The 24,608-nt window shown below is 37.4% G+C and overlaps 2 protein-coding genes across 2 annotated transcripts in view; one reads left to right on the plus strand and one right to left on the minus strand.

Annotated features, from left to right (window-relative positions):
- Positions 1-1,717: 1,717 nt before the first annotated feature.
- LOC129237162 (trypsin eta) lies at positions 1,718-13,172 on the plus strand. The gene is made up of 4 exons (XM_054871662.1): positions 1,718-1,769; positions 5,526-5,715; positions 7,832-8,117; positions 12,819-13,172. Exons 1-4 carry the CDS (start codon positions 1,718-1,720, stop codon positions 13,170-13,172), a joined length of 882 nt encoding a protein of 293 aa, XP_054727637.1.
- A 132-nt stretch (positions 13,173-13,304) lies between these two features.
- The window catches only part of LOC129239505 (ras-related protein Rab-27A), a 116,569-nt gene continuing 105,265 nt past the window's right edge, over positions 13,305-24,608 (minus strand). Inside the window, exon 3 of the mRNA XM_054875025.1 lies at positions 13,305-14,100. Coding sequence (XP_054731000.1) covers positions 13,534-14,100 — 567 coding nt within the window. The 3' untranslated portion in view covers positions 13,305-13,533. The remainder of the gene's footprint in view (positions 14,101-24,608) is intronic.

Here is a 24,608-nt window from a genome sequence, read left to right on the forward strand (position 1 = left end):
CTTTTTTGACAGAATGTACATACATATGTTTGAGTGAACATGGATATGTGCATATGCCCACCGGTAAACCACCAAATCTTGAAAGGCTTAGGAATGTTTAGCACTAATTTTATTATTTTTTCATATTACAACAACTCAATGCAATTACATACAAGGTGAAGCCCAAAATAAACAAGACTGAGTTAAAATAGAAACGACAGGGGCTTTATTCTGATAACTTCGAGTTTATTTATTAAAAATAGTGTACTCTGGCTTCGACACACTGTTTTGCGCGATCTAAAAGCTTTTCGAATAAGTGTTTCAAGTCATCGACCGGAATGTCCTTCAGGATGTCGGTAGAAGCCTTTTCAAGGCCATTCTACGGACGCAAAACGTTTTCCTTTCATGGCCAAATGCAATTTTCCGAATTCTACCTAGTCACAGGAAGTCATATCAGCCGAATACGGTGAGTGATTGATGGTCAAAATGCGATTTCTAGTCAAAAAATGAGTCACAAGAGTGGATCGATGAGTTGGTGCATTGGCATGCAATAAGCGACAGCTTCCTCCTTCGCGGTATTCAGGGCCAATTCGACAAACGAATAGAAAATTGCATTGACGGCTTGGCCCGTTGGCACGAACTCCGTGTGAATAATTCCCTTGGAACCGTAAAAACAAATGAGCATCGACTGATTTTTGGCTTCTCCAAACGCAAGTTTTTGAATTGTGGCTCGTCCGGGGTACTTTAACGCTTAGTTTCAGGTTCATGTTGAAAAAACCAGTTTCATCACCAGTTACAATGTTGTAAAGGAAGTTCTCGTATTTTCTCGCCTCTTTAATGAGGTCTTTCGAATCTTGAATTCTGAGAAATTTTTGGTCCTCAGTTAACTTGTGCGGACGGAAACGTGCACAGACCTTTCGTAAGCCCAAATGTTCAGTTAAAATGCGATAAATCGATGTTTTGTGGATATTCAACTCAATGAATTTCAACGATGATTTCGGTTAACTTTTAATAAATCTACCAACGATTTCGATGGAGTTTTCTCTGATGACTGCTTATGGGCGGCCCGTATGATCATTGTCATTTATGTCCTCACAACCACATCTGAAACGTGTAAACCACTCATGAACTCTGGCACGAGATAGACAATCATCGCCATAAACTTTTTTCATCAATTCAAATGTTTCGATTTTACAACAAATTTTGATATTAGCTCTTTGTTCGAAATTCATTTTTGTACCGATGACACAAATATACTGCCACTTGAGATGCAATAACTTCGCTCCCCCTGAACCAAATGTCACCAAGCTTTCACTGGAAGTCAGTTAGGAATGTAACTTCCAACGCAGTAACTCATTAAAAAGATGGTGCCATCAAAAATATTTTTATGACGCCAGTCTTCATTATTTTGGACTTCACCTTGTACATACATACATATACTTGTAGAATAATAATCGAAGAGTTCTCAATAGTATAATGCAACACTAAACAGGCTGTGAATCAACCCATAAATTAATACGCTATTGAATTCTTATCACAACTCTTACTCTGTCCTCGCTTGGCACTGATAACATTGCACGACATATTTTTGTTGAAATCATTTGCCGCAATTGGCCAAATTATGAGAAATGATTGACTATCGTTGCTCATTTAAAAAATAGACCTCGCGCGAATTCGTACTTCACACCAGTTGAAGTGGAGTTTTACAGAAAATTTATAGTTACAACAGTTTTTTACAATGAATTTTAGCAGTTTACTTCTCATTGTGTTTCTGGGCCTTTTTGAAAGATGTAAGCAGCTCTTAAAGCTTTAAATTAATTAATGCAAAAATAAATTTTGGTTTTGAAAAACGCTTTGAAAAGTGGAAATAATATCAATCATAATCAACATATTAATCAAAGCAGTGCTTAGTGCAAATATTTTTGAACCCTTATTTCGGTTCTGAAATATCGCACCTCGAATCTAGTGAGTCAAAACGGTATACTCCAATATTAATTTCCGTTTGGTAAAGCATCAATTAGTGAATGTTTCGAATAGTGAAACAGCAGCAGTTATTGGTGTTTGCGCTATCGATGTGTGAATTGAGTTGTTAAATTTGGTGAGGTGGTGAATGGTAATGGAAATAATAAGAAGTGCCGTTGTTATTGCCTTCATGGGAAGTTATTACTCATCAAAGATAATGTTTTATGCTGTTACAAGATGAACAACAACACTACTCTTAAAAGCGGTGGTCTTGAAAAAATATTAACTTACAATTGTGAAATATTTACAAACACATACACCTGTGTTCACAATAATAGCAGTGCGGCACATTCTTTTTTAAGTTTCGACTATTCATTTTTTTTTAGTTTGTTTTATAAAATATAATATAGTTCATATTACAACAAAAACCATTTAGCCCAAAGTTTCAAACTTATAAAAAATAAAAAAATAAAATAAAATTTTTATCAAAAGTTTTTTATAAAAATATAATTCATACCACAACAAAAACCATGCAGCCCAAAGTTTAAAACTTTTACAAAATTTCAGTCGGAATGGAATAAATACACTTGTGTTCACAATAATAGCAGCGCGATACATTCTTTTTTTAGTTTTAACGAATTATGTTAATTTAATTTTTTTATAAAAATATAATTCAAATGACAACAAAAACCCAGTAGCCCAAATTTTGAAACTATTTCAATATTTAAAAAATTTCTAATTTTTCAAATGCAAAAATTTTTACAAATTCTAATTTTCATCGAAATTTCAGTCATAATGAAATAAATACAAATACATACACCGGCGTTCACAATAATAGCAGCGCGACATGTTCTTTTTTTTAAGTTTTGACAATTTTTTGTTTAATTTTTTTTTTTAATAAAAAATGGTTCATACTACAACAAAAACCATGTAGCCCAATGTTTCAAATTTTTACAAAATTTAAAAAAATTAAAATTTTCATCAAAATTTCAGTCAGAATGAAATAAATGCAAATAAATACACCTGCGTTTACAATAAAAGCAGCGCGACAATTTCATTTTTTTTAGTTTTGACAATTTTTTTATTTTTTATTTTCAAATATAGTTCATACTATAACAAAAATCATGTAGCCCAAAGTTTAAAAATTTTACAAAATTAAATTAAAAATTAAAATCAAATTTTCATCAAAATTGCAGTCAGAATGAAATAAATACACTTTGTTCACAATAATAGCAGCGATATACCTTCTTGTTTTTCAGTTTTAACTAATTATGTTTATTTAATGTTTTTATAAAAATATAATTCATCCAAAAAAAAATTTTCAGACTCTTTCAATATTTAAAAAATTCTAATTTTTCAAATGCGAAATTTAAAAAAAATTCAAACTTTCATCAAAATTTCAGTCAGAATGTAATAAATACAAAAAATTACACTTGTGTTTACAATAAAAGTAGCGCGACATTTTCTTTTTTTTAAGTTTTCACTATTTTTTTTATAAAAATATAGTTCATACTACACCAAAAACTATTTAGCCTAAGGTTTCAAACCTATACAAAATTAAAAAAAAAAAAATAAAAATTTCATCAAGATTTCAGTCGGAATGGAATAAATACACTTGTGTTCACAATAATAGCAGAGCGGAACATTTTTTTTTACTTTTAACTAATTATTTTTATTTAATTTTTTTTTATAAAAATATAATTCATACAACATCAAACACCCAAATAGCCCAAATTTTGAAACTTTTTCAAAAATTTCAAAATACTAATTTTTGAAATGCAAAAATTTAGGCAATGGCAAACTTCCAAGTTTATTTCGGCCATAAAAAAGCTCTTCACAAAAACCCATATGCGGTCCGGCTGCGACAAAAAGCTGCAGATCCCTTCATTTGTGGAAAAACATAACCCAGACGTACACCGAAAAATTCTCAACAAAGTATAAGAAGTAATACAACTTTTTTCTGAAATGGTTACAAGTGAATTATTGAAAGTATTGCCCATCGCTGGTTACTAATGGGTGATTTTTTAGCTATTATCTTTTTAATCAGTTGGTTTAAACAGCTGATGCACGTTTCGTGTTTTGTTTCACTCTCAAACATCTTCAGTTTGGTCTATAATTTAACCATGAATCGTCTTACAAACGAACAACGCTTGCAAATCATTGAATTTTATTATAAAAATGCGTGTTCTGTTAAGAAAGTTTATCGCGCGCTTCTTCCATTTTATGGTCAGTTTAATCGACCCTATTCGGGCTATTGCGACTAAATTTAGAACCAAATTTACATTATTGGACATCAAACCACCAAACGCTTACGTAGAGTGCGAACTGAAGAAAATATCGCAGCTGTATCGGCCAGTGTTAATGATGGCCATCAGTTATCGATTCGTCGCCGTTCGCAGCAATTGAGCGTCTGTTACTCAACAACGTGGAAAATTTTGCGAAAGTATTTAGTTGCGAAGCCTTTCAAAATACAGCTGGTGCAAGAATTGAAGCCGAACGACCTACCGCAACGCAGAATTTTTGGTGATTGGGCTCTTGGAAAGTTGGCCGAAGATTCGCTTTTTTATCGAAAAATTGTGTTCAGCGACGACGAATGGGTACGTAAATAAGCAGAATTGTCAATTTTGGAGAAAAGGTCACAGTTTGGTGCGGTTTACGGGCTGGAGGTATCATTGGACCGCACTTCTTCAAAGATGCTGCGAATCGTAACGTAACTGTGAATGGTGAATGATATCCAACTTTTTTTTGCCCAAAATGCAAGAGCTTGACTTGTATGACATGTGGTTTGAGCAAGATGGTGCCATATGCCACACAGCACGCGTAACAATGGACTTGTTGAGAGGCGAGTTCGGTGAACATTTTATTTCACGTTCGGGACCTGTCAATTGGCCACCCAGATCGTGCGTTATAACGCCTTTAGATTATATTTTGTGGGGCTATGTTAAAGCTCATGTCTTAAAGCATTTATATGTGAGATACCGGCCGAAACATTGGAAAGAGTATGCCAAAGCGGACTAAGCGGAGGGACCATTTGAAGCGCAGTCGCGGTCAACATTTGCATGAAATAATCTTCAAACATTAAATTATATGGACTGTACTATCGATTTAAATAAAAATTTCATGCATTTTTCTGAATTTTACATGTGTTTTTTTTGAAAAACTTTCCTTTAGCTCTTAAAAAATCACCCTTTATTTGCATGTACATAAAAAATTTTTTTATTTCAGAAATTAGCAGAATATCCGCATTCAGATTTGGGTTGAAAAGCGAACGATTATCATTTTAAAAATTTCAGTTAATATCTAATTAAGGTCAAACCACCGAAAAGGAATTTAAGTGGACACACTTTTAAGCATACTGTTAATACTATATTAAGGCACATAACGAATTTAAATTTTCTTTTAAATCTCAAGTTTTATTTACATTTGTATGCATATCTGATTTTTTAAGTTTTTAATATTTTTTAGAAATAGAATAAGAATTATTTTTGTCTTTTGCCTTATATTTATTATTATTTGTGTCCTTGCAGAGAGGATTTTTTAAAATTAATTAACCCTTAGTCATCATTTTTATTTTCTATTTCTAGCTCACTCACAGAATGTCACGAAACTGGATTCTCGTATCATAAATGGCGTAGACGCCCCAGTGAATAGCACAAAATTTCAAGTTTCTATTCGGCTGAGGAAAAATGATGTAGCTTTTGGTAGTGGACATATCTGCGGCGGCTCACTGATAGGACCCAATAAAGTACTAACAGCTGCGCATTGTCTCTACAAGTGAGTGCCAATTCAAAGTATTAGGGGATGAGAGACATAAAATGGTTTTATACATTAAATGGAACCCAAAGCAGTTTTTATTTTTTATTTTTTACTTAGAAGCCCATGATAAAATAATTATTTTGAAGGCATAGAACTTGGGAGAAATCTTTATAAATAGTTGGACACTAAACATAGGGTAATACGAGAGTGTTATCAAAGACAGGTTACAATTTTTAGCAATTTTTCGTATAGCGACCTATGTACAAAAATTTAAACTCATATGAAGTTGCTAATTCTATAAGAGGATGGACCGGGCATAGAAAGTTATGCGGAAGGGGTTCATATTAATTTGAACTTTCTTGCTTGTGCCAAAATTAACAGTTACGTTCCACAATCCTATCGCTCTTACCTTTGAATTTTTTAATGAAAGTGGCAAGCAGTGTTGCCAGATTTTTTTTTTTTCAAAAAACTGTAGAATTAAAAATGAATTTGTAAGCTGTAAACGCCAAAATGAAGAATTTTTTTTTGAAAATTAAGGTTTTTTAAATTTATGAAACATAAATAACAGAAAAACTGCATTTAAAATAAAATAATATAAATGAATGATGTTGGATGGAGTTGCCGAAAAATTTTATATTCTTTATGGTAACTTAATTAAAGACATTAAAAAAATAAAAAAATATATATGCATTTTAATTTACTCGTTCAAATCGAAAATCTCGAAAAACTGTAGTTTGTACCATTATAGGTATATGTGTATATATAATTGGCGCGTACACCCGGTGTTGATTTTGTATTTTTCTTTATTATAATAATACTGGTTTGGCTCAATTACGTATGGAACAAAATGTCGGTGAAATGGCCGCCGTGACCTCGACGGCACAACTCCATCCGATGGTCCAAATTTTCGATGACGCTGAGGCATAATTGAGGTTCTATGCCGTTATTGACATCGCCGCGACGTGAGATTATTCGGCCATCAAATTTTTCGCGCAAAAGAGCCATTGTTTCGTTAGCTGTGTGACAGGTGGCACCGTCCTGTTGAAACCACATATCGTCCACATCCATAGCTTCCAATTCGGGCCATAAAAAGTTCGTTATCATCTCACGATAGTGAACACTATTCACAGTAACTGCCTAACCAGCCTTATTTTGGGAAATATACGGCCCAATGATGCCGCCGGCCCATAAACCGCACCAAGCAGTCACTCTTTGTGGGTGCATTGGTTTTTCGGCAATCACTCTTGGATTATCATTCGCCCAAATGTGGCAATTCTGCTTATTGACGAATCCACTGAGGTGAAAATGTGCCGCAGCACTGAAGATGATTTTCTTCACGAAATGCGCGATATGCATTTTGATTTGAACGCCCGTTTTCATAATAAGCCCGAATAACTTTAACGCGCTGCTCGTTTATGTATCTTTCCATGGTTCAAATTGAGTTAGTCTGAAATTAAAAAATGTCAAATGAAATGCAGAACAAAGCTTGACGTTTAGGTGTGGTTGACATTCAATATCGGCCCTTAAAATTTAACCACCCTTTAATTATGGATTGGGAGTTAAGCACAAAAAAGTAGATCATCTACTTATATGTGAACGTATTACAATTTTAACCGGGTAATCTTCGCCGATTCAACAAATACTGTTCCTCTTTTTCTTTTTTCTCTCCATTCACTTCTCATTTCGTACTCTCTTTTCAATCTTGGTAAGGTTTATTATTACTGAAATTAGTGTGGCAAGCTGCTAAGGAACATTTCTCATACAATAATTCTAAAAAAACAAAAAACATCGATTTGACGAAGACTACCTGTCAAATGTGTAAGATAACTTTACCCTTTAAGGGTTAAAGAAAATCTGTCAGTTAACTTCTAATAAAGTTGATCAGACTATTAAGTCGGATCTAAAACCTACGCCTCCACACAATCCCTTTTACAACACTAGGAGTCGGTTCTGGTTTATATGAGATCAGCCAAGTTAACCTAAGCTAAACTATTCTAAATTTTAGTGGTCATGGCCTTTCCATTTATTTAAAAACGTACTTAGAGCAATGGATAAAAATTCAAATAAAGTTTATTTAATTATTTATTTTTTTCTTATTACGTATTTATTAAATTTTTTATTTACTTTTTTTCAGTTCGGATAGAAAACGCTATCGCAAAGCGAGTGAATTTATTGTAGTACTGGGCACGCAGAATCGATACGTACAAGTCAATGGCACCATTGTTTCGAGAGTCAGCTCCATTGCGTATATGAACTCCTTCAGTATGGATACGATGCGTGACGATGTTGGCTTAATGTTCTTGCAGACTGGTTTGCCCGTGAATAAAACACATCTAACAGTGGCGCCAATCGTACTGAGTAATTCCTCAATATCGGCGGGTACGCAATGTCAGGTGTCCGGCTGGGGTAGAACTGAACAGGTGAGAAGATATTATATTAATTATCTGATAGAAGGGTTTTCGTAAAAAAACATTGTTTTTCAAGAATCTGAGAAGAATTAGCTACCTAGATCCAAGGTTTAATGAACGAGGTAGAAGTGCCAACCCAGTCGAACTCTCTCATACCAGACTATTATGTCAAACAAATTACTTCGTTGCCGTCTGAACAGCAACAGATTGGAAGAGTGTGAGAATGCGTGTGAAATGAGCAGACATAATTCTACTCCCGTATCCCTTATGACTCGGCAGCCGAAGTTACTTTCACAATTTTGCCTCGAATGAATAAACCTTGTAATCTATCCTCCTTATATTTTAGTGTAAACATGAACAGACTTCCTTAGTTTGGGTCTGCACACCAACTGCTAACTTCGTTACCCCATACGATTAAGGTGCGTTAGGAACTTCTAGTATTGAGGTAACACATGGTAAAAGCTCTACACCTCTAAAAAAAATGCGTCCTCTTACAAATACTCGGCAAAGATAGACAACACATAAAAATAAAATCACTGATACTTATATTAGATTAGATTAGATTATCGACGAGGTTCACACTTCGACCTCATCACAGTACCTCATTCAGACCCAGATCCCTGATTTAACTTACGATAGAGCTGGGTTGGATTGACCGTATGTGCATCTCTTCTGCCTGCAGTTGGCTGCGTTACAAAAACGAACTTTTTTTCTGTCCTATGAACCAAATATACTTTTTCGGAAAGGGGAGAAAAAATAAAAATACACGGGTATCGGCGATTTTCATGTACACGTCGGAATTTGTTTTTTTTATGTATAAAATATAGAGCTCGTAGTCCGCCTGTGTGAAAAACTTTGGATCAATTTTTAACCCTTTTTCCGTGATCCAATCGCGATGAATTTATGCAGGCAGACTCGTGGAAATGTTTTTATTATGTAAAATTAAAAAAAAAAATTTATCAATTCTCAGATTTTCTTGAATTTTGTTTTTCTAAACAAAAAAAATTTTTTCCAAATTTTCGGGATAACTTGAAGGGACTCCAAATTTTTAAACAACTTATTAACCTTAATTTATTCTTTCATACAACACACTCTGTGCCGTTTGTGTGTTTGTTACAGTTCCGGAAGTTCCGATCATCTGGCAGGTTCCATCAGGACATTGCGGCTATTGAAAAGCGCTTTAAAGGACAAGACATTACGCATATACTTGGCGAATACTGTTGATCTATTTGTCGCGATACTGACACAAATGCTTACAACCGCAAACATAAAAGGCCTAAGTTTCTAATATAATAAAATTAATAAAAAAAATTCGGGATTTTATATGTCTATTGTAATGCGGAGTGAAAAACCTTTCTTTTGATACCCACATCGGCATATCTCATGCAATTTTTTTTTTAATTTCGAACAGGTGGCATCCCTGTGAAACATTGTCAGTGGCAACACTTAGTTGAAAAGTCTAGAAATGTGATACACTATCTGTGTGCCCAATTTCATTCAAATCCGTTAAGCTAATCCTGAGATCGTGTGGCTATACAGATATACATACAAGAATTGCTCGTTTAAAGTTATAAAATACAAAAAAAAAAATTGTGACGTGTACATGAAAATCGCCGATACACGTGTATTTTTATTTTTTATTCCCTTTCCGAAAAAGTATATTTGGTTCATAGGATAGAATGTGTGTAACGCGGTGTATGTTTCAACCTTATCCGTTACATTCAAGAAAAAGGTGCATTGGAATCTCCTGGAATTGGTCACAGAAACAGCAAGACTCAGTAGACCATATCACAATTAAGTGAAGATGACAACGCAGTCTGTGGTGGCCTATGAGAACGCCCGTGGCCATTCTCAGTTTTTCCTTGGAGATGACTCTGAGCCTTTTACACCTCTTTTGGTTGTACCCTTCCAGTAAGGGTTTCGCCTGGCGTAGCCCCATAGTTTGGTACTAGCAAACCTCTTCACTCCTAAGCTTCTCCTAGAAGGTGTGTTGTTCCACACCAAGGAAGGGCTTGGGTCCTATTAAAGGCGCGGTCCCAGCCCCTCTTGTCAACGCCTCCGCCACCTCATTCCCAGTTATACCCCTGTATTCTGGGACCTAAATTAGCCACATACGATTGTGCGTTCTTAACAGATTCAGTTTCTCAATACACTCCAGGACTAGAGAGGACTTAATTTTACAGGATGACAGAACCTTGAGTACCGCCTGGCTGTTTATCTCTGCGCCCATGACAGATGGCATACACCTCCGCGTGGATGATGCTTGGAAAACTACTACTGCCTATACCTTCTTGTGTCTTCAAGTCATATGTGTACCAGTGCAGGGTACACTCCGGGAGTTTCCTTTCAAATGCAAGTGTACTCCAGTATCCCTTGTCGCCCAGTTCAATGCTGAACTTCTGAAGCGTCAGCAATTCCCTGATTTTAGATGAGATCACTTTTCCTCTCCCGAAGTCTTCCCTGGTAATATTCAACAGGGTACGCTTGACTGATTGCTGTTTAACTATATGAAGCGGGACCAGCTCAAGAATCCCCTTATTCGCAGCTGTAGGGCAGCCGCATCGCCCCTGTGATGCACACGCATGCTAAGCGCTGAGACTTCGTTAGTGCTGCCGCACTGTCGAGAGAGCGACTCTCGATGCCCAAGCAACCGCTTCATATGTCATCATTGACCTTATTATTATGATGTACATCCATGGATTTCTTGCTGCAAGCCCAAGATTTTCTTGCTAGACGTTTGATACTTACATGGTTTCCTCAGAATCGTTAAAATTGAAATGAAGAAATTAAATTACGAATTTGAAAGGGTTTAGGACTAGCACTGGCCTGCCATCCCAGAGGTTGTGCGTTCGAGTCCCACCTAAAGCACGGTCATCGCACTTTTCCACATTTACCTACTCTCCCTGTATCTAAAAAAAAAAATTAAATCATTTCTTAAACCCAAAACCTTATCCAATCCACACTTACTCTCGCACAATAGTCAGTGCGTTATTTGCATTGTGGCTGCAAAAACAAACAGTCACACATTGCATCAGTGGCGCCAGCAAGAGGAAGCGGGCAACCGCGGTAATAGCACAGACACACTAAATTTATCGAAGTCCTCAACCATCTGTGCGATCCTTCTGCCAGAAAAATGTGAAACACAGATGGCGCTGCAAGCAGTGAAGAAGACGTTCAACGACAGGTGGGCATCCGCACTACTTAGGACTGGTGGCGGCAGGCTAATCACCTACCCTGTCAGATATCAAATAGATTAACGAAATCAATGCAAGACAAGGGCCTATGCTACTGAGAGGAGTGAGCAAGGGAAAAAAAGGTTTGGTATTTCAGTTGCTGCTCTAAAGAGGGAAATGCCGGAAAACTTGTACCTTGTTGAATATGCCTTGCCTAAATCGAGTAATTGAAAACCGCTAGAGCATTTTTTTGAAAATTATGTTGCGGCCGACGTAGCCGAATGGATTGGTTCGTGACTGCCATTCGGAATTCACAGAGAGAACGTAAGTTCGAATCTCGATGAAACATCAAATAATATACAAAGTTTATTCTAATAGCGGTCGCCCTTCGACAGGCAATGGCAAACCTCCGAGTGTATTTCTGCCATGAAAAAGCTCCTTATAAAAAATATCTTCGGTTCGGAGTCGGCTTGAAACTGTAGGTCCCTCCATTTGAGGAACAAAATCAAGACGCACGCCACTAATAGGAGGAGCAGCTCGGCCAAACACCCAAAAAGGGATATAAATATACGTTGAAGATAAGCTTTGTTCTTGATGTACTATATATGTATACCTATGAAGTGAGACTTTCAGCTATTGGTCCATAGATGTCGCTAGGAGTACTTTTAAACTTCCCAACTTCGAAAAACCACTTGTGAAATGCTGCTCTCCCGGTTCAAAAGGAAGTCTTTTTTACATCGAATCGTTACGGGTGATGAAAAATGGGTGTATTTCTCCAATCCCAAGCTTAAACGATCGTATGGTCCGCCCGGCCACAAGCCAAAAACAACGGCCAAACCAAATCGTTTCGGCCGCAAGGCAATGCTGTGTGTTTTTTGGGATCAGCGTGGTATGATTTGGGACGAGCTATTAAAACCAGGTGAAACAGTTGACGGTGAACGCTACCAATGACAATTGGCCGATTTGAACAGCGCTATACACCGAAAATGCCCAGAATATGCCAATCGGCGTCACAAAGTAATTTTTCTTGATGACAATGCACCGCCACATTGAGCAAGAGCGACCCGGGAATTGGTGGAGGCGTACGATTGGGAACCGCTGGTGCATGCGGCTTCCAGACTTGTCGCCTTCCGATTATCATTTGTTTGCATCGATGGACCACGCACTTTCCGAGCAGCGCTTTAATTCTCCCGAAGAAGCCATAAAATGGCTGGATGGTTGGTTTGCGGCCAAAGACGGCCAATTTTTTTGGCTCGGCATCCACAAATTCTTTGAGAGATGGGAAAAATGTGTCGCTAGCGATGGCTATTATTTTGAAGATAAAATTTGTAACCATTTTTTTGTTAAAAAACGTTTGAAATCGAAAGAAAAATTCTCATTTCATAGGTATACACCTGGTAAACTCATTTGTATTTAGAAATCTGAGGGAATGGGAGAGTATTGAGTTGATAAACAGCCGAGATGCTTACTTTATTCGCTTTTAATCCATTATTTAATTTTTATATTTCTTCGCATTAATCTATTTCTTCAATTCCAACAGGGCACGCTGTCCAATAACCTGAAGATGGCCAATGTGAGTATTATACAGGAAAGCATTTGCAAGGAATCTTATGGCAGTACGTTGCTGGGAGGAATGTTGTGCGCCGGTACTTTGCAAGGTGGCACCGACTCTTGTCAAGGAGACTCGGGTGGCCCGCTTGTATGCGGCAATGAGCTGGTTGGCATCGTATCTTGGGGTGTTGGCTGTGCGCAACCTGGTTTTCCTGGAGTCTACACGAATGTGAGCTACTACCGGAATTGGATTGACAGCCGCAATGATGCGACGATAGTGGGGCTGAAATTTGGTACTTTAACGTTATTTATTTCACTGGTAGTAGGCATTTTTTTTAAATAATTTTTTTAAATAAAATAAAAAAGCTTTACTTTTGTAAGTAGGATTTTGTATTTTCACAGTAATTACGTAAGTATATGTATATGTATGTAAATATATTTTTTAAAATCTTTACAAATATATTTGTGTTTTACAATTAATTATGTATACATTTGAGCGAACATTACATACAAGAATTGAGCATTTACATAACTTTTATTATAATTTTTTTTTTTTCAATAACATTGGCACCACTTTTCGCTTGAAATAGTTGCTTTCACAAGCGCACACAGCTAAGTACACACATACATATTTAAAAATTATTGTATCAAACAGCAAATATACATAGAGTCGTGAACTATAGGAGAGTGATCACTTTCCGCTTCTAACATTTGCAATTCCAACGCTGCTGTTGCTCCTCAGTGAGCTCCATATCGCCACAACCCAGTCGCACTGTATTGTCATCACCACCACCAGCACGACCACCAGCACCGGGGAAGCTAATATTTGGCATGCAACGGGTCTGCGTCATCAGCCGCGATAGTTCGGAATTGGTGGCAACATTCTCCATACGTATCATCACACGTTCCACTAGCAATTCCACTGCTTGTCGAATATTGTAGCCCGTGCAGGCGCTTGTCTCGATGTACGGCAGACTATAGCGATCGGCAAGAGCGCGCACTTGATCGTGACTAACGGCGCGCACAGTTTCTAAATCGCATTTATTGCCACACAACACCACGTCCGGATCCTCGGAGTAGGCATGCATGCGTAATTGCTCTAGCCAATTGGTAATTTCAAGGAATGATTTCTCATTAGTCAAGTCGAAGATGAGCAGAAAGCCCATCGCGTCGCGATAAAAAGCAGTGGTCAACGAACGAAAACGCTCCTGACCGGCAGTGTCCCAGAGTTGGAGATGAATGCGATGGTTGCGGCCACGATATGTGTAGATCTGCAAGGAGATGATATAAATGCAGTAGTAGTAGTAGTATTAGTAGGATAATGTTCTTTATTTGACATAGTTACAATAAATTACATAGTATTCAAAAAAATTCATTTAATCTTTTATAAATAAACTAGCTGACCCGGCGAACTTTGTTCCGCCCTAGACGCAATAAAAAGGCAGATTTTTGATTTTAATATATTAAGTTAATTTTTTTTATTAATCAAGTATTTCAATGAAGCTTTAATAGATTGCACTCTTCAGTTAAGCACCTTGTGCTTCACGACATTTTTTGTTTTATTATCAGGTGCAAGAACAAGCAACACAGATGGTTTTCCGACCCGTGAACATGCCACATATATATAATTGACCATGTGAGAAACATTGATTTTCTAGATTCAGACCACAAACTTTCAAGGTTTGGCCTTGTGATTTGTTAATAGTCATGGCGAATGCAAGACGGATCGGAAATTGAAGTCTTTTAAACTCAAAAGGAAGATCGGTGGGGATCATCGGGATCCTCGGAATAAGAACTTCTTCACCTTCGAATTTTCCTTTGAGAATCGTCGCGTAAATCACATTGTTCATGAATTTATTTACCACCAAACGCGTACCGTTGCAAAGTTTTGGTGGGCTTATGTTTCGAAGTATGATTACTACGGGGCCAACTTTTAGGCGTAAATTGTGCGGTGGTAAGCCAGGCACATCCAAGGAGTTTAAAAATTCAATTGGATAGTTGGTGGCTTCATCTTCATTTGTTACACAGTCAATGGATTTGAATAAATGCATTGTTCCAATGATATCATTTTGAATTATGCAGTTTAGGTCATCTACATCTCTATTCTTAGCCGCTAAAATTGCTCGCTCACTCAACCATTCATTATTTTTGTAGTTATTAATGATGTTTGGGAATACTTTATTGATAAGTTCGTCTTTCGATGAGACAAAGTTACAGAAATTCTGAGGAAATGAAATCAATCCGCTGTATTCGTCGACAGGTACTCGACCATTACCGATAGTCAGCAATTGCTCAGAGAAATCTTCAGTAGATGTATAATTAATTAATGCAACTTTCATGTTTGTTGTCAGCTGAAGTTTCTTCACATAGCGCCATAGATTCGATGATTTTAGGCAAGCGTTTATTTCGTCAGCAGCCTTTGATCTTGGAATTACTGGCAGTGCTTGGCGGAAGTCGCCAGACAGTAAAATCATTGCGCCTCCAAAAAAGTCAATAATGACAATTTCACTCTTCCACTAAGGCAGCACAATCCGGGCGCTTCTCCGGAAAACTTCAATGCGCCACAATACTCGCAAACAACGTTCATTGGCCCATTGCAAACGTTAGGATGCAAGCAGTAATCAGTGTTGCAATCATATCGAAACGCTGCTCGATTCAAATCAGTACTTGATTGGGAAAAGAATTCTCTTCTTGTGCGTCGAAAATAATCTACTTGTTGATCTCTGTTATTCGCTCGACGATTTCGCATCGCCAACCGAGCCGTTTCACGGGCTGCCTCGCTTTGCTCTTGTGATTGAGAAGCACGAAGTCGAACCATACTAACGCAGCGCTTTTCACGCGCTCATTCCTTGTGCTTCTTCAGTCGTTTCATTCATTCGCAATGTTTCGTATGCTTCTTGCATTACGGCTTTGTCGGGAAAGATTCGATCGTCTTGGTCGCGGCATTTATAATGATGATTCAAAGAGAATACAAATTACTGTGATTATATATTTTTGAAAAAATTTATATTATCAAATTTTCTACTTAACCAAAGACAAAATTACGTTTAGCTGTCATTTGCGTTTTATTATTCCATATCAGATGCGTTTTTGTTATACCACATTTTATAGTGACTTCACGGGAAAGCGTTCGTATGGGATAAAAAGTAACCTATGTCCGTCTCCTGGTTCTAAGCTACCTCTCCACCAATTTTTAGCCAAATCGATTCAGCCGTTCTCGAGTTATAAATAATGTAACTAACATGACTTTCTTTTATATATGTATATAGATATAATAGAACAAAGAGGAATATACAACTTTAAAATGTATGTTGTAAATCGAAAAATTAAATAAATAAAAAAATTTTAAATTAAATACATTGGGCCACTTGTAAAACATGTCCCACTGCTGCCCTCAACGTCATTCTGCACTTACTACCTGTGGATCTGCAAGTTAAATCCATTGCTGCTCAGAGCGCTGTTAGGTTGAAGGAGATTGGCTTTTGGAGGCAACTTCCTGTAGGACATAGTACCAACTTGAAGCAGATCTCCCTTTCCTTCTCTGTACTTCGCACTGATCTCTCTATCTGCAAACTGGGTTTTGAGGGTTGTGCTAGGGCTATCTTTCCGAGCAGGCAAGATTGGAAAGAGGGGAGAGTCGGCACGTATATATGTACCTCTGTTTTCACTGACGGATTTAAGATGGAATCTGGTGTAGGATTGGGGGATTTCTCTAAATCAGCCGATATTTCGGTCTCCTTTAAACTGCCGAAAACGAGCAGCGTTTTTCAAGCGGAAGTCTTTGCGATCCTGCAAGCATGCAAAATTCTTAGGGATCGCTGTTGGGAGGTAGACATATATACATATTTTTTCCGATAGCCAAGCTGCGATCAAGACCCTGTGGTCACCGTATTGCAGCTCCCTTCTCGTAAACTTCTGTAAGAAGGAACTTAATCGTCTCGAACGTGCAGGAAACATTTCACTTATCTGGGTTCCTGGGCACAGGAATATAGAGAGAAATGAAATTACCGATGAATTTGCCAGGAAAGGGTTGACAGAATCGGTTTCAGTTGCCCCCTTCTCTGACATTAATGTCCCCTTGACCGTTGTAAAAAGGAAACTACACAATTTCTTTCTAAACAAAGCGCAAGACAGAGGGAGATCTGTCTCATCGTTTGCAATTTCGACAACACTATGACCTCAATACGAAAGAAATAGGAGTTGGGAATCCTCCGCCATTCAATTTCTCGGTGTTCACTGGTCACTGGATGATCGGTACTCATGCGGAGAAGCTTAGCATTTCCGTACAACCCCTATTGCAGAAGCTGTGGGGATCCTGCAAAGAAAGAGACTGTTGAGCACTTTTTCTGAAAATGTCCGCCTCTGGCGGCTAGACGCTTGAGATTCCGTAACGTGCCCTTTGGGGATGGCTTAAAGGAATTTTCTAGCCTTGATCCCTTTTCTCTCATCCACTACATCAACTGGATGGCTGTAGACGGTTTTCTCTTCCCTAATTTATTTCGCAAGTAGTGGTCCACATTATGGTACCAATACGGCACGTATGTGCTACTTGAAGTGTGCCTGAGGTACTCTTGCCATCTAACCTACCTACCTACCTACCTACATTGGGTCACAAGAAATTAATTAAGAGAATTATTTCAATATTAGCTTCCTGTATTTAAAACAGCTACTTAAAAATTGGCACATCGCTAGATAATTACTTTCATTTAAGGGGGTATTCTAGTATAGAAATTTGAAAAAATAATATATATTAGAAAAATTTGTTTTTTCAAAATTCAATAGCTTAAGTATTCAAAAATATCTCCCTAAAAGGATTTTTAAAAATTCGAATTATTTTCGAAGTTACAACTATTTTAGTGACGCGACAGCTAGACTGGTTTGAGCGGACGGCGAACTTCAAACGACTTCTTTCGATACGGTCGGCACGATATCTCAAGTTCTAATCAACCGATTTGCTTGAAATTTGTCATGAATATTCCTTAAATATATCTCTATCGTATGAAGCTCGAAAAACTGGAAATTTCAATTTTTTAATATGTGTAAACAATTCGAGAAAGCTTAAAAATAAGAGAAAAATCGACCTCAATTTTTTGAGTAGCCGCCATTTTATGGAAAAAATTTTTTTTCCGTTTTTTCTGGTTCATACGATAATGACATTCATATTAATTAAGAATTTGTATTTTTTTTTTTTTCAGATGACCACAAGGGTAGAAATCGTGACGACGGGGACACTGCCTTTTTTTCCCCCTTCCACTTCAAGGACGCATAACTCCATGAAAATTCATTTTTTTTTTTTTTCAAATTTATTTTGTGTGCTCCTAATATATGAATAAAATATATGAATAAATAAATGATAAAAAAATGTATCGTAAAAATATCAATAGCTTTTTTTTTATTCATCGTCAAAAAATTCTCGAAATTCGGGCCTCTAGACTAGAATACCCCCTTAATACATTAATGACTTTATTTGCTTAGTCCTGTCATATGTTCTGTTAGAAGTTAAATCCGGTATAGATATGACGTTATAATATTTTTTTAATGAAGATAGTTTTATTTAATAATGTATACATTAAAAACATAAATTTTAAATTTTCATTCGAAATGGTCACCATTTGCTTTTACACAAGCCTTCAAACGATTATGCCATTTAGCTATTGCAGCACGCGAGGTTTCCATGGCTTTTGACGTCGATGCTCGAACCAAAGATTGTTTGAGACTCTCTGTGAAGCCTTCGAAAAAATCTCTGTGAGGTCTTCGACAGGCCATGTTCTTCAATTCTGACCAAAAACTGTTTTCCAATAAGTTCAGATCTGGACTTCCAGACGGCCAATCTCCTGCAGCTATGAACTCTGGAACATTGTTTTTTAGCCACTGCTGGATGGTAGAAGGTGGTGGAGCGGACTCTTGTTGGAAGATCCAAAGTTCTCCATTGAAGAGAGGACTGCTCAACTGCTTCACCACGCCTTTTAAGACATTCTCCTGGTGCACTTTTGCCTCGGTCGTATCCTCTTTTTCGCAGAAATGAATAGATATGACGATATTTACAAGACACTCTCCACCAAACCATTGCGGGGGGGCCACCCTGAACCCTTGGAACAATATTTTTTGCATCTTTAAAAGTTTTAGCATAGATTTTGTCGTTTTGCTTATTAAAAACTTCTTCAATAGTGAACATTTTCTCATCTCCGCAAAGAATATTTTCATGGCCGTGGACCGTGAGCCACCGCTGAAGCTGCTTGCATTTGTTGAGTCTAATTTTCTTGAAGCGCGTTGTCCTAATATGATCATTTGAGCGACGGAAGGCTTTCATGTGGAGATCATCTCTAGTTAGTCTTGACATGAATCTGGTCGATACATTCATTTCCCTGGACATGATTTTCTTCTTTCTCATGGATTTCTGCGAATTCTTTATCGAACGGCTTTTATGGCTGCACTGGTCCGAACCACGCAAGGACGGCCACTTCTTTTTCTGTCTGACACTTCAGACTTTTGGGGGAAAACGATTGATCCTGCGGTAAACAAACATTCTTGAAATATTAAGATTTTTAAGCGATTCTTTAATGTCCCTCTCGCTCTCTCCGCACTTTCCTAATGCAATCACTGCAATGCGATTTTCTTAAGCTCCCCACTCGCTTGTTAACAAACGAAATTTGCCACGAAACTGAGTATAATTCATGAGTAGACAATGCATACGAAAAAACTTAAAAATACGGAGCTTTTTTCTGCGAATGTCTTCGCGCCGTATGCATTGTAAAATTTCTCACAGCATTTATGGCAGGACTAAGTATATTCTCGGAGTAGGATACATAGGCAGGTATAAAAGATTTTAGTGTAGAGTGATAGAAATCAGTTATTGCGTCTATATTTGTGCTTTTAGCGAGATTTAGGGCTTCCGGTGGTTTATAGCTCGAAAATTTAGGATATTTTCAGGAATTTTTTTTACTATAAAAAAATGAAAAACGATATTTAAATTTTTTAGGCTTTTTATTTAACTTATTTTACAAAAATGAGAAACATTTTTTTTTAATATTAATAATTTTAAAAATGGCGCTGAAGTTGACCCTCCCGAAAAATTGGACCTGGACGGTGTTGTCCATTTTGGCTCTTCTATTTAACCCAAGAACCAAATAATTATACATCAGTATGACTGTAGCTCTGTCTCGCTACTAGAATAGAATGACGCAGTTTTAAATTTGACATTCTAAAAATCGGTTTTTTTCAGTTTTTTAATAAAACAAAAACGAAATAATTGAAATGATAAATATGATTCTAGTACGGGCGATAGCCATTGTTGTTGCCATATTAAATTTTCAAACGATTCGGTCAAACAGTTTTTTTTTTTTTTTGACAACACCAGGCCGAAAAAGGTCGTTTCGAGACAAATGAGTTTAAATGTTTGAGGGACAGGAGCGTGCGGACCGCTCTCTACCTAGTTAATGGGCTGTAAAAGCTATAATATTGGGAATTTTCGCATGACAATTTCACAGTATATTCTTAAAATTCTATACTTTCGAAATATTGAAAAAACAAAAAATCGATTTTTTGAAATTTCTAGACCACCGGGTCCCCTTTAGGGGGACCAGTTTACTTGGTAGTCTATTAGACGCCAAAGCAAATATCTTATGGGCAGGATGTGTATAAATAATGGTAGCATTTTTGTTTCTATAAGAATCATATAGTTAGGGGAGTTGGATGGTGAAATAAAATAATCTTTCTTATAAAGTCTGTCTCACATTTATGCACTTATATACCCCAAATTTGAGCCCAATTAAAACATTATAGACCTTGAGGCAGCATTGAAGATCTTCATTTTTTTGGAAATACAGGGGTGATTCATACAATATATTTCCGCCATATTGCATTAATGGCTGTTTTTGAGCCTTCAATTTATAAGCTCAAGTGCTTTTTATATGAAAGTTTAAAATGTTAACGATCTCCCTAGTATTTGTATTCATTTACAATTTCTACAGGCGCATCCTCGTACATCCAACTATAGCAACCCGGCGTTCTATTATATTCTCTGGAAAATACGCCTTTTGATTTGGTTAGATTAACTACCCCCAACTAAACCCCATTTTACTACTGTGTCCAAAAAATAAGGTGACATTTGATTTTAAACTGCGCGCTTTGAAGGATTAGGAGAATTCTTTTTTTTTTTAGGTTGGTAGTACTGTGAGTGACATCTATGTCAAATTTCATGTGAAATATTCATTTACTGTTTGAGATACGCGTCGTTTTGTGAGCTGCTAAAAGTGAGTTTCTCGTTTTTTGCAATGTCGAAATTTGTTGAGCAAAGAATTTGCATTAAATTTTGTTTGCGGAATCAATTTTCGGATACGTTGAGGATGGTGCAGAAAGCCTTTGGTGATGAGGCTATGTCTAAAAAAAATGTTTACAAGTGGTATAGTGAGTTCCAAGCCGGTCGTGAACGTGTCGAAGACGAAGAGCGTCCTGGGCGACCATCAACCTCAACTGACGAAGCTCACGTCCAACAAATCAAAGATTTGGTGTTGAAAAACCGTCGATTAACGATTAGAGACCTTGCTGATGATGTTGGCATATCGAAAGGCTCAGTCAATACCATTTTGAAGGATGTTTTGGGCCTCAAGCGCGTCAAATCTCGACTGGTACCGAAAACATTGAATTTTTTGGACTCGTAATTCGTGATCATTTCATCAAAAACTCAACCCATATCGTTCCGCAACCACCGTATTCACCTGATCTGGCACCGTGCGACTTCTGGCTGTTCAGCAGGCTCAAAAGACCGCTCCGGGGACACCGTTTTGACACGATAGAGGAGATTCAAGCCGCAACGAAGACGGAACTGAAGGCCATCCCGGAAAGTGACTACAACCAGTGTTTCGAAAATTGGAAAAAACGTTGGCATAAGTGCATTGTGTCGGGAGGGGATTACTTGGAAGGGGATGAAATTGATTTGGAAGAATAAATAAAGAATTTTCAAAATAAATACAATGTCACCTTATTTTTTGGACACAGTAGTAAACTATAATCTCGCATTGCGTTAATCTTTACTAGAGTTACTAAGTGTTTTTAAAAGCACAACTTTCTTGCACTTCTATTCAAGTTTCTTTTCACCACATAACTTGAAATAAGTTTTGTTTTTGTAATTTATTGTTGGCAAATAAGTAATTGCGGATTTTTTTTTAGAAAATCAAAGACAATTTTTTCATGGTGGCCGCCGTAGCCGAATGGGTTGGTGCCTGATTACCATTCGGAATTCACAGAGAGGTCGTTGGTTCGAATCTCGGTGAAAGGAAAATTAATAAAAACTTTTTTCTAATAGCGGTCGCCCCTCGGCAGGCAATGGCAAACCTCCGAGTGTATTTCTGCCATGAAAAAAGCTCCTCATAAAAATATCTGCCATTCGGAGTCGGCTTAAAACTGTAGGCCCCTCCATTTGTGAAACAACTTCAACACGCACGCCACAAATAGGAGGAGGAGCTCGGCCAAACACCTAACAGAAGTGTACGCGCCAATTATTTATTTTTTTTTTAATAACTTTATTCTGTAGTGTATTGCCCGTTTTGATCAATGACCTTTTGCCATCTTTCAGGGAGCAAAATAATCCCATGTTCATAAAAATTCTGCTCAGCAAACTTCATGCAACCTCTGCCACTAACTACTCTCTATGGAAATTTAAAAAGGCCAATGAAAACTAACAAATGGGCTAAAACAGGTCTGGAGAAGGCAAACACATTTGCTCGTCACTTAATCCGAGTGTTCTGCCCCCACGAAATCAACCCTCCCCAATTACTGCTCAAAAAGTATAAGATACCCTAGAACACATACCCCAGATGGGCTCACCCATAAAAAAGTACTGGAAAAATGAAGTTTAAGAAGTGATAAAGTACTTAAAAATAAGAAGTCCCCTTGATATAAACTCATAGCAGCAGAAGTACTGAAACAACTGTCAGAAGAAGGACTCACTTTCTTTACGTTCATAAATAATTCTATTACATTATCTGGTGTTGTTCCATCACAATGGAAAGTAGCCAAAAAAAATGAACCTCAAACCAGGAAAAAGCGCTGAACCAGTGGAATCATATCGGCCCATCAGCCTAATGGCTCTAAAGTAATGGAATCCCTTTTTCTCAAAAGGATGATGCCTATAATGGAAGATCGAAACATAATCGCAAATCACCAATTCGGTTTCAAGAAAAAACGTAGTACCATCGAACAAGTTCGTACATGAAGCATTTGAACAAAAAAAATATATCTCAAGCCTTTGAATGCGTTTGGCATGATGGCTTACTCTATAAAATAAAAGACACTCTTTCAATAAATTCTTCTTCTTCTTAATTGGTGCGATAACCGCTTACACGATTTTGGCCGAGTTTAACAAAGCACGCCAGTCGTCTCTTTCTCGTGCTAACCGACGCCAATTGGACACACCAAGTGAAGTCAAGTCTTTCTCCACCTGATCTCTCCAACGCAGAGGAGGCCTTCCTCTTCCTCTGCTACCACCAGCTGGTACCGCATAGAATGCTTTCAGAGCCGGAGCGTTTGTATGCATTCGGACGAAATTACCCAGCCAACGTAGCCGCTGGATCTTTATTCGCTGCGCTATGTCTATGTCGTCGTAAAGCTCATACAGCTCATCGTTCCATCGTCTGCGATATTCGCCATTGCCAACGTGCAAAGGTCCAAAAAACTTGCGCAAAATCTTTCTCTCAAACACTCCAAAGCGTCGCTTCATCGGATGTTGTCATCGTTCACGCTTCTGCGCCTTGTAGAGTGTTAGTTTTGTTCGTCGATAACGCACTTTCAATATGTATTTATTAAATCCTATCTCGAAATCGAGATTTTTTTTATCAAACAAGACGCAGAATAGTCTGAACTACGTGAAAATTAAGCTGGTATACACCAAGGCAGTATTATGGGCCCCATCCCATACTTGCTATACGCGTACGATCCACCAGCTTCTAAAGAAACAATAGTCGGAATGTTCGCGGATGACACTGCCGTACTTGCAATTGACTCCCACCCCCATGTGGCCTCTCAAAGGCTACAGAAAGGACTCGATAAAATAGCTCGTTGGTTGAAAGAGTGGGGCATTAATGAGAGATCATCATTCATTATGAGACAAAATCTTTCCAAGTCACTTTTACACTAAATCGAAAGAAACTTGCCCACCCGTTAAGCTCAATAATATAATCGTACCCCAAACTAACGTCACAAAATATCTCGGTTGCATCTTGATAGCAAACTCACATGGAAAACCCATATTTTCATCAAACGGAAGGTACTAAGAATAAACCCCAGAGGCCTATATTGGTTACTACATCGAAATTCTCCCGTTTCTCTCGAAAGTAAGCTCACATTTTACTCAGCTATCTTCTACCGATATACATAAATGGCATTCAACTTTGGGACACTGCAGCTAACTCCAACATCGAAATACTTCAAAGATTCCATTCGAGACCGCAATAAAGAAATTATTTAAAAGAACACAAATTAAAATTGGAATTAAAAATAAAATCAATTCAATCAAAAATAAAGATGCTTTCCATTTCAAAGCAACCGGGCTATTCGGGTTATGTTCTTCGATTTCGATGTAACTGAAATATGTTGCTCTTTGGTCAAAATAATAAGACACGTATTTTTTTGTTCGCCCGAAAAATTTTTTCTTCAAGAGTTATCGGCAATTTTGTTTTTCGGCTGAAACTCGATTTTTTTAATTATATAAGAAAAAATTTTTTTGAAATGCCCATAACTTAGTCAAAAATGAACCGATTTTAATAATTCTGGGTTCAAAATG

Source organism: Anastrepha obliqua, chromosome 2 (genome assembly GCF_027943255.1).
Source record: "Anastrepha obliqua isolate idAnaObli1 chromosome 2, idAnaObli1_1.0, whole genome shotgun sequence".
In the NCBI taxonomy this organism is placed as follows: Eukaryota; Metazoa; Arthropoda; class Insecta; order Diptera; family Tephritidae; genus Anastrepha; species Anastrepha obliqua.

Coding starts and splice junctions, on each gene's coding strand:
- LOC129237162 (XM_054871662.1), top strand. CDS start 1,718: ATGAATTTTAGCAGTTTACTTCTCATTGTGTTTCTGGGCCTTTTTGAA. Junction 1,770..5,525: donor TCTGGGCCTTTTTGAAAGAT/GTAAGCAGCTCT, acceptor TTCTATTTCTAG/CTCACTCACAGAATGTCACG. Junction 5,716..7,831: donor GCTGCGCATTGTCTCTACAA/GTGAGTGCCAAT, acceptor ACTTTTTTTCAG/TTCGGATAGAAAACGCTATC.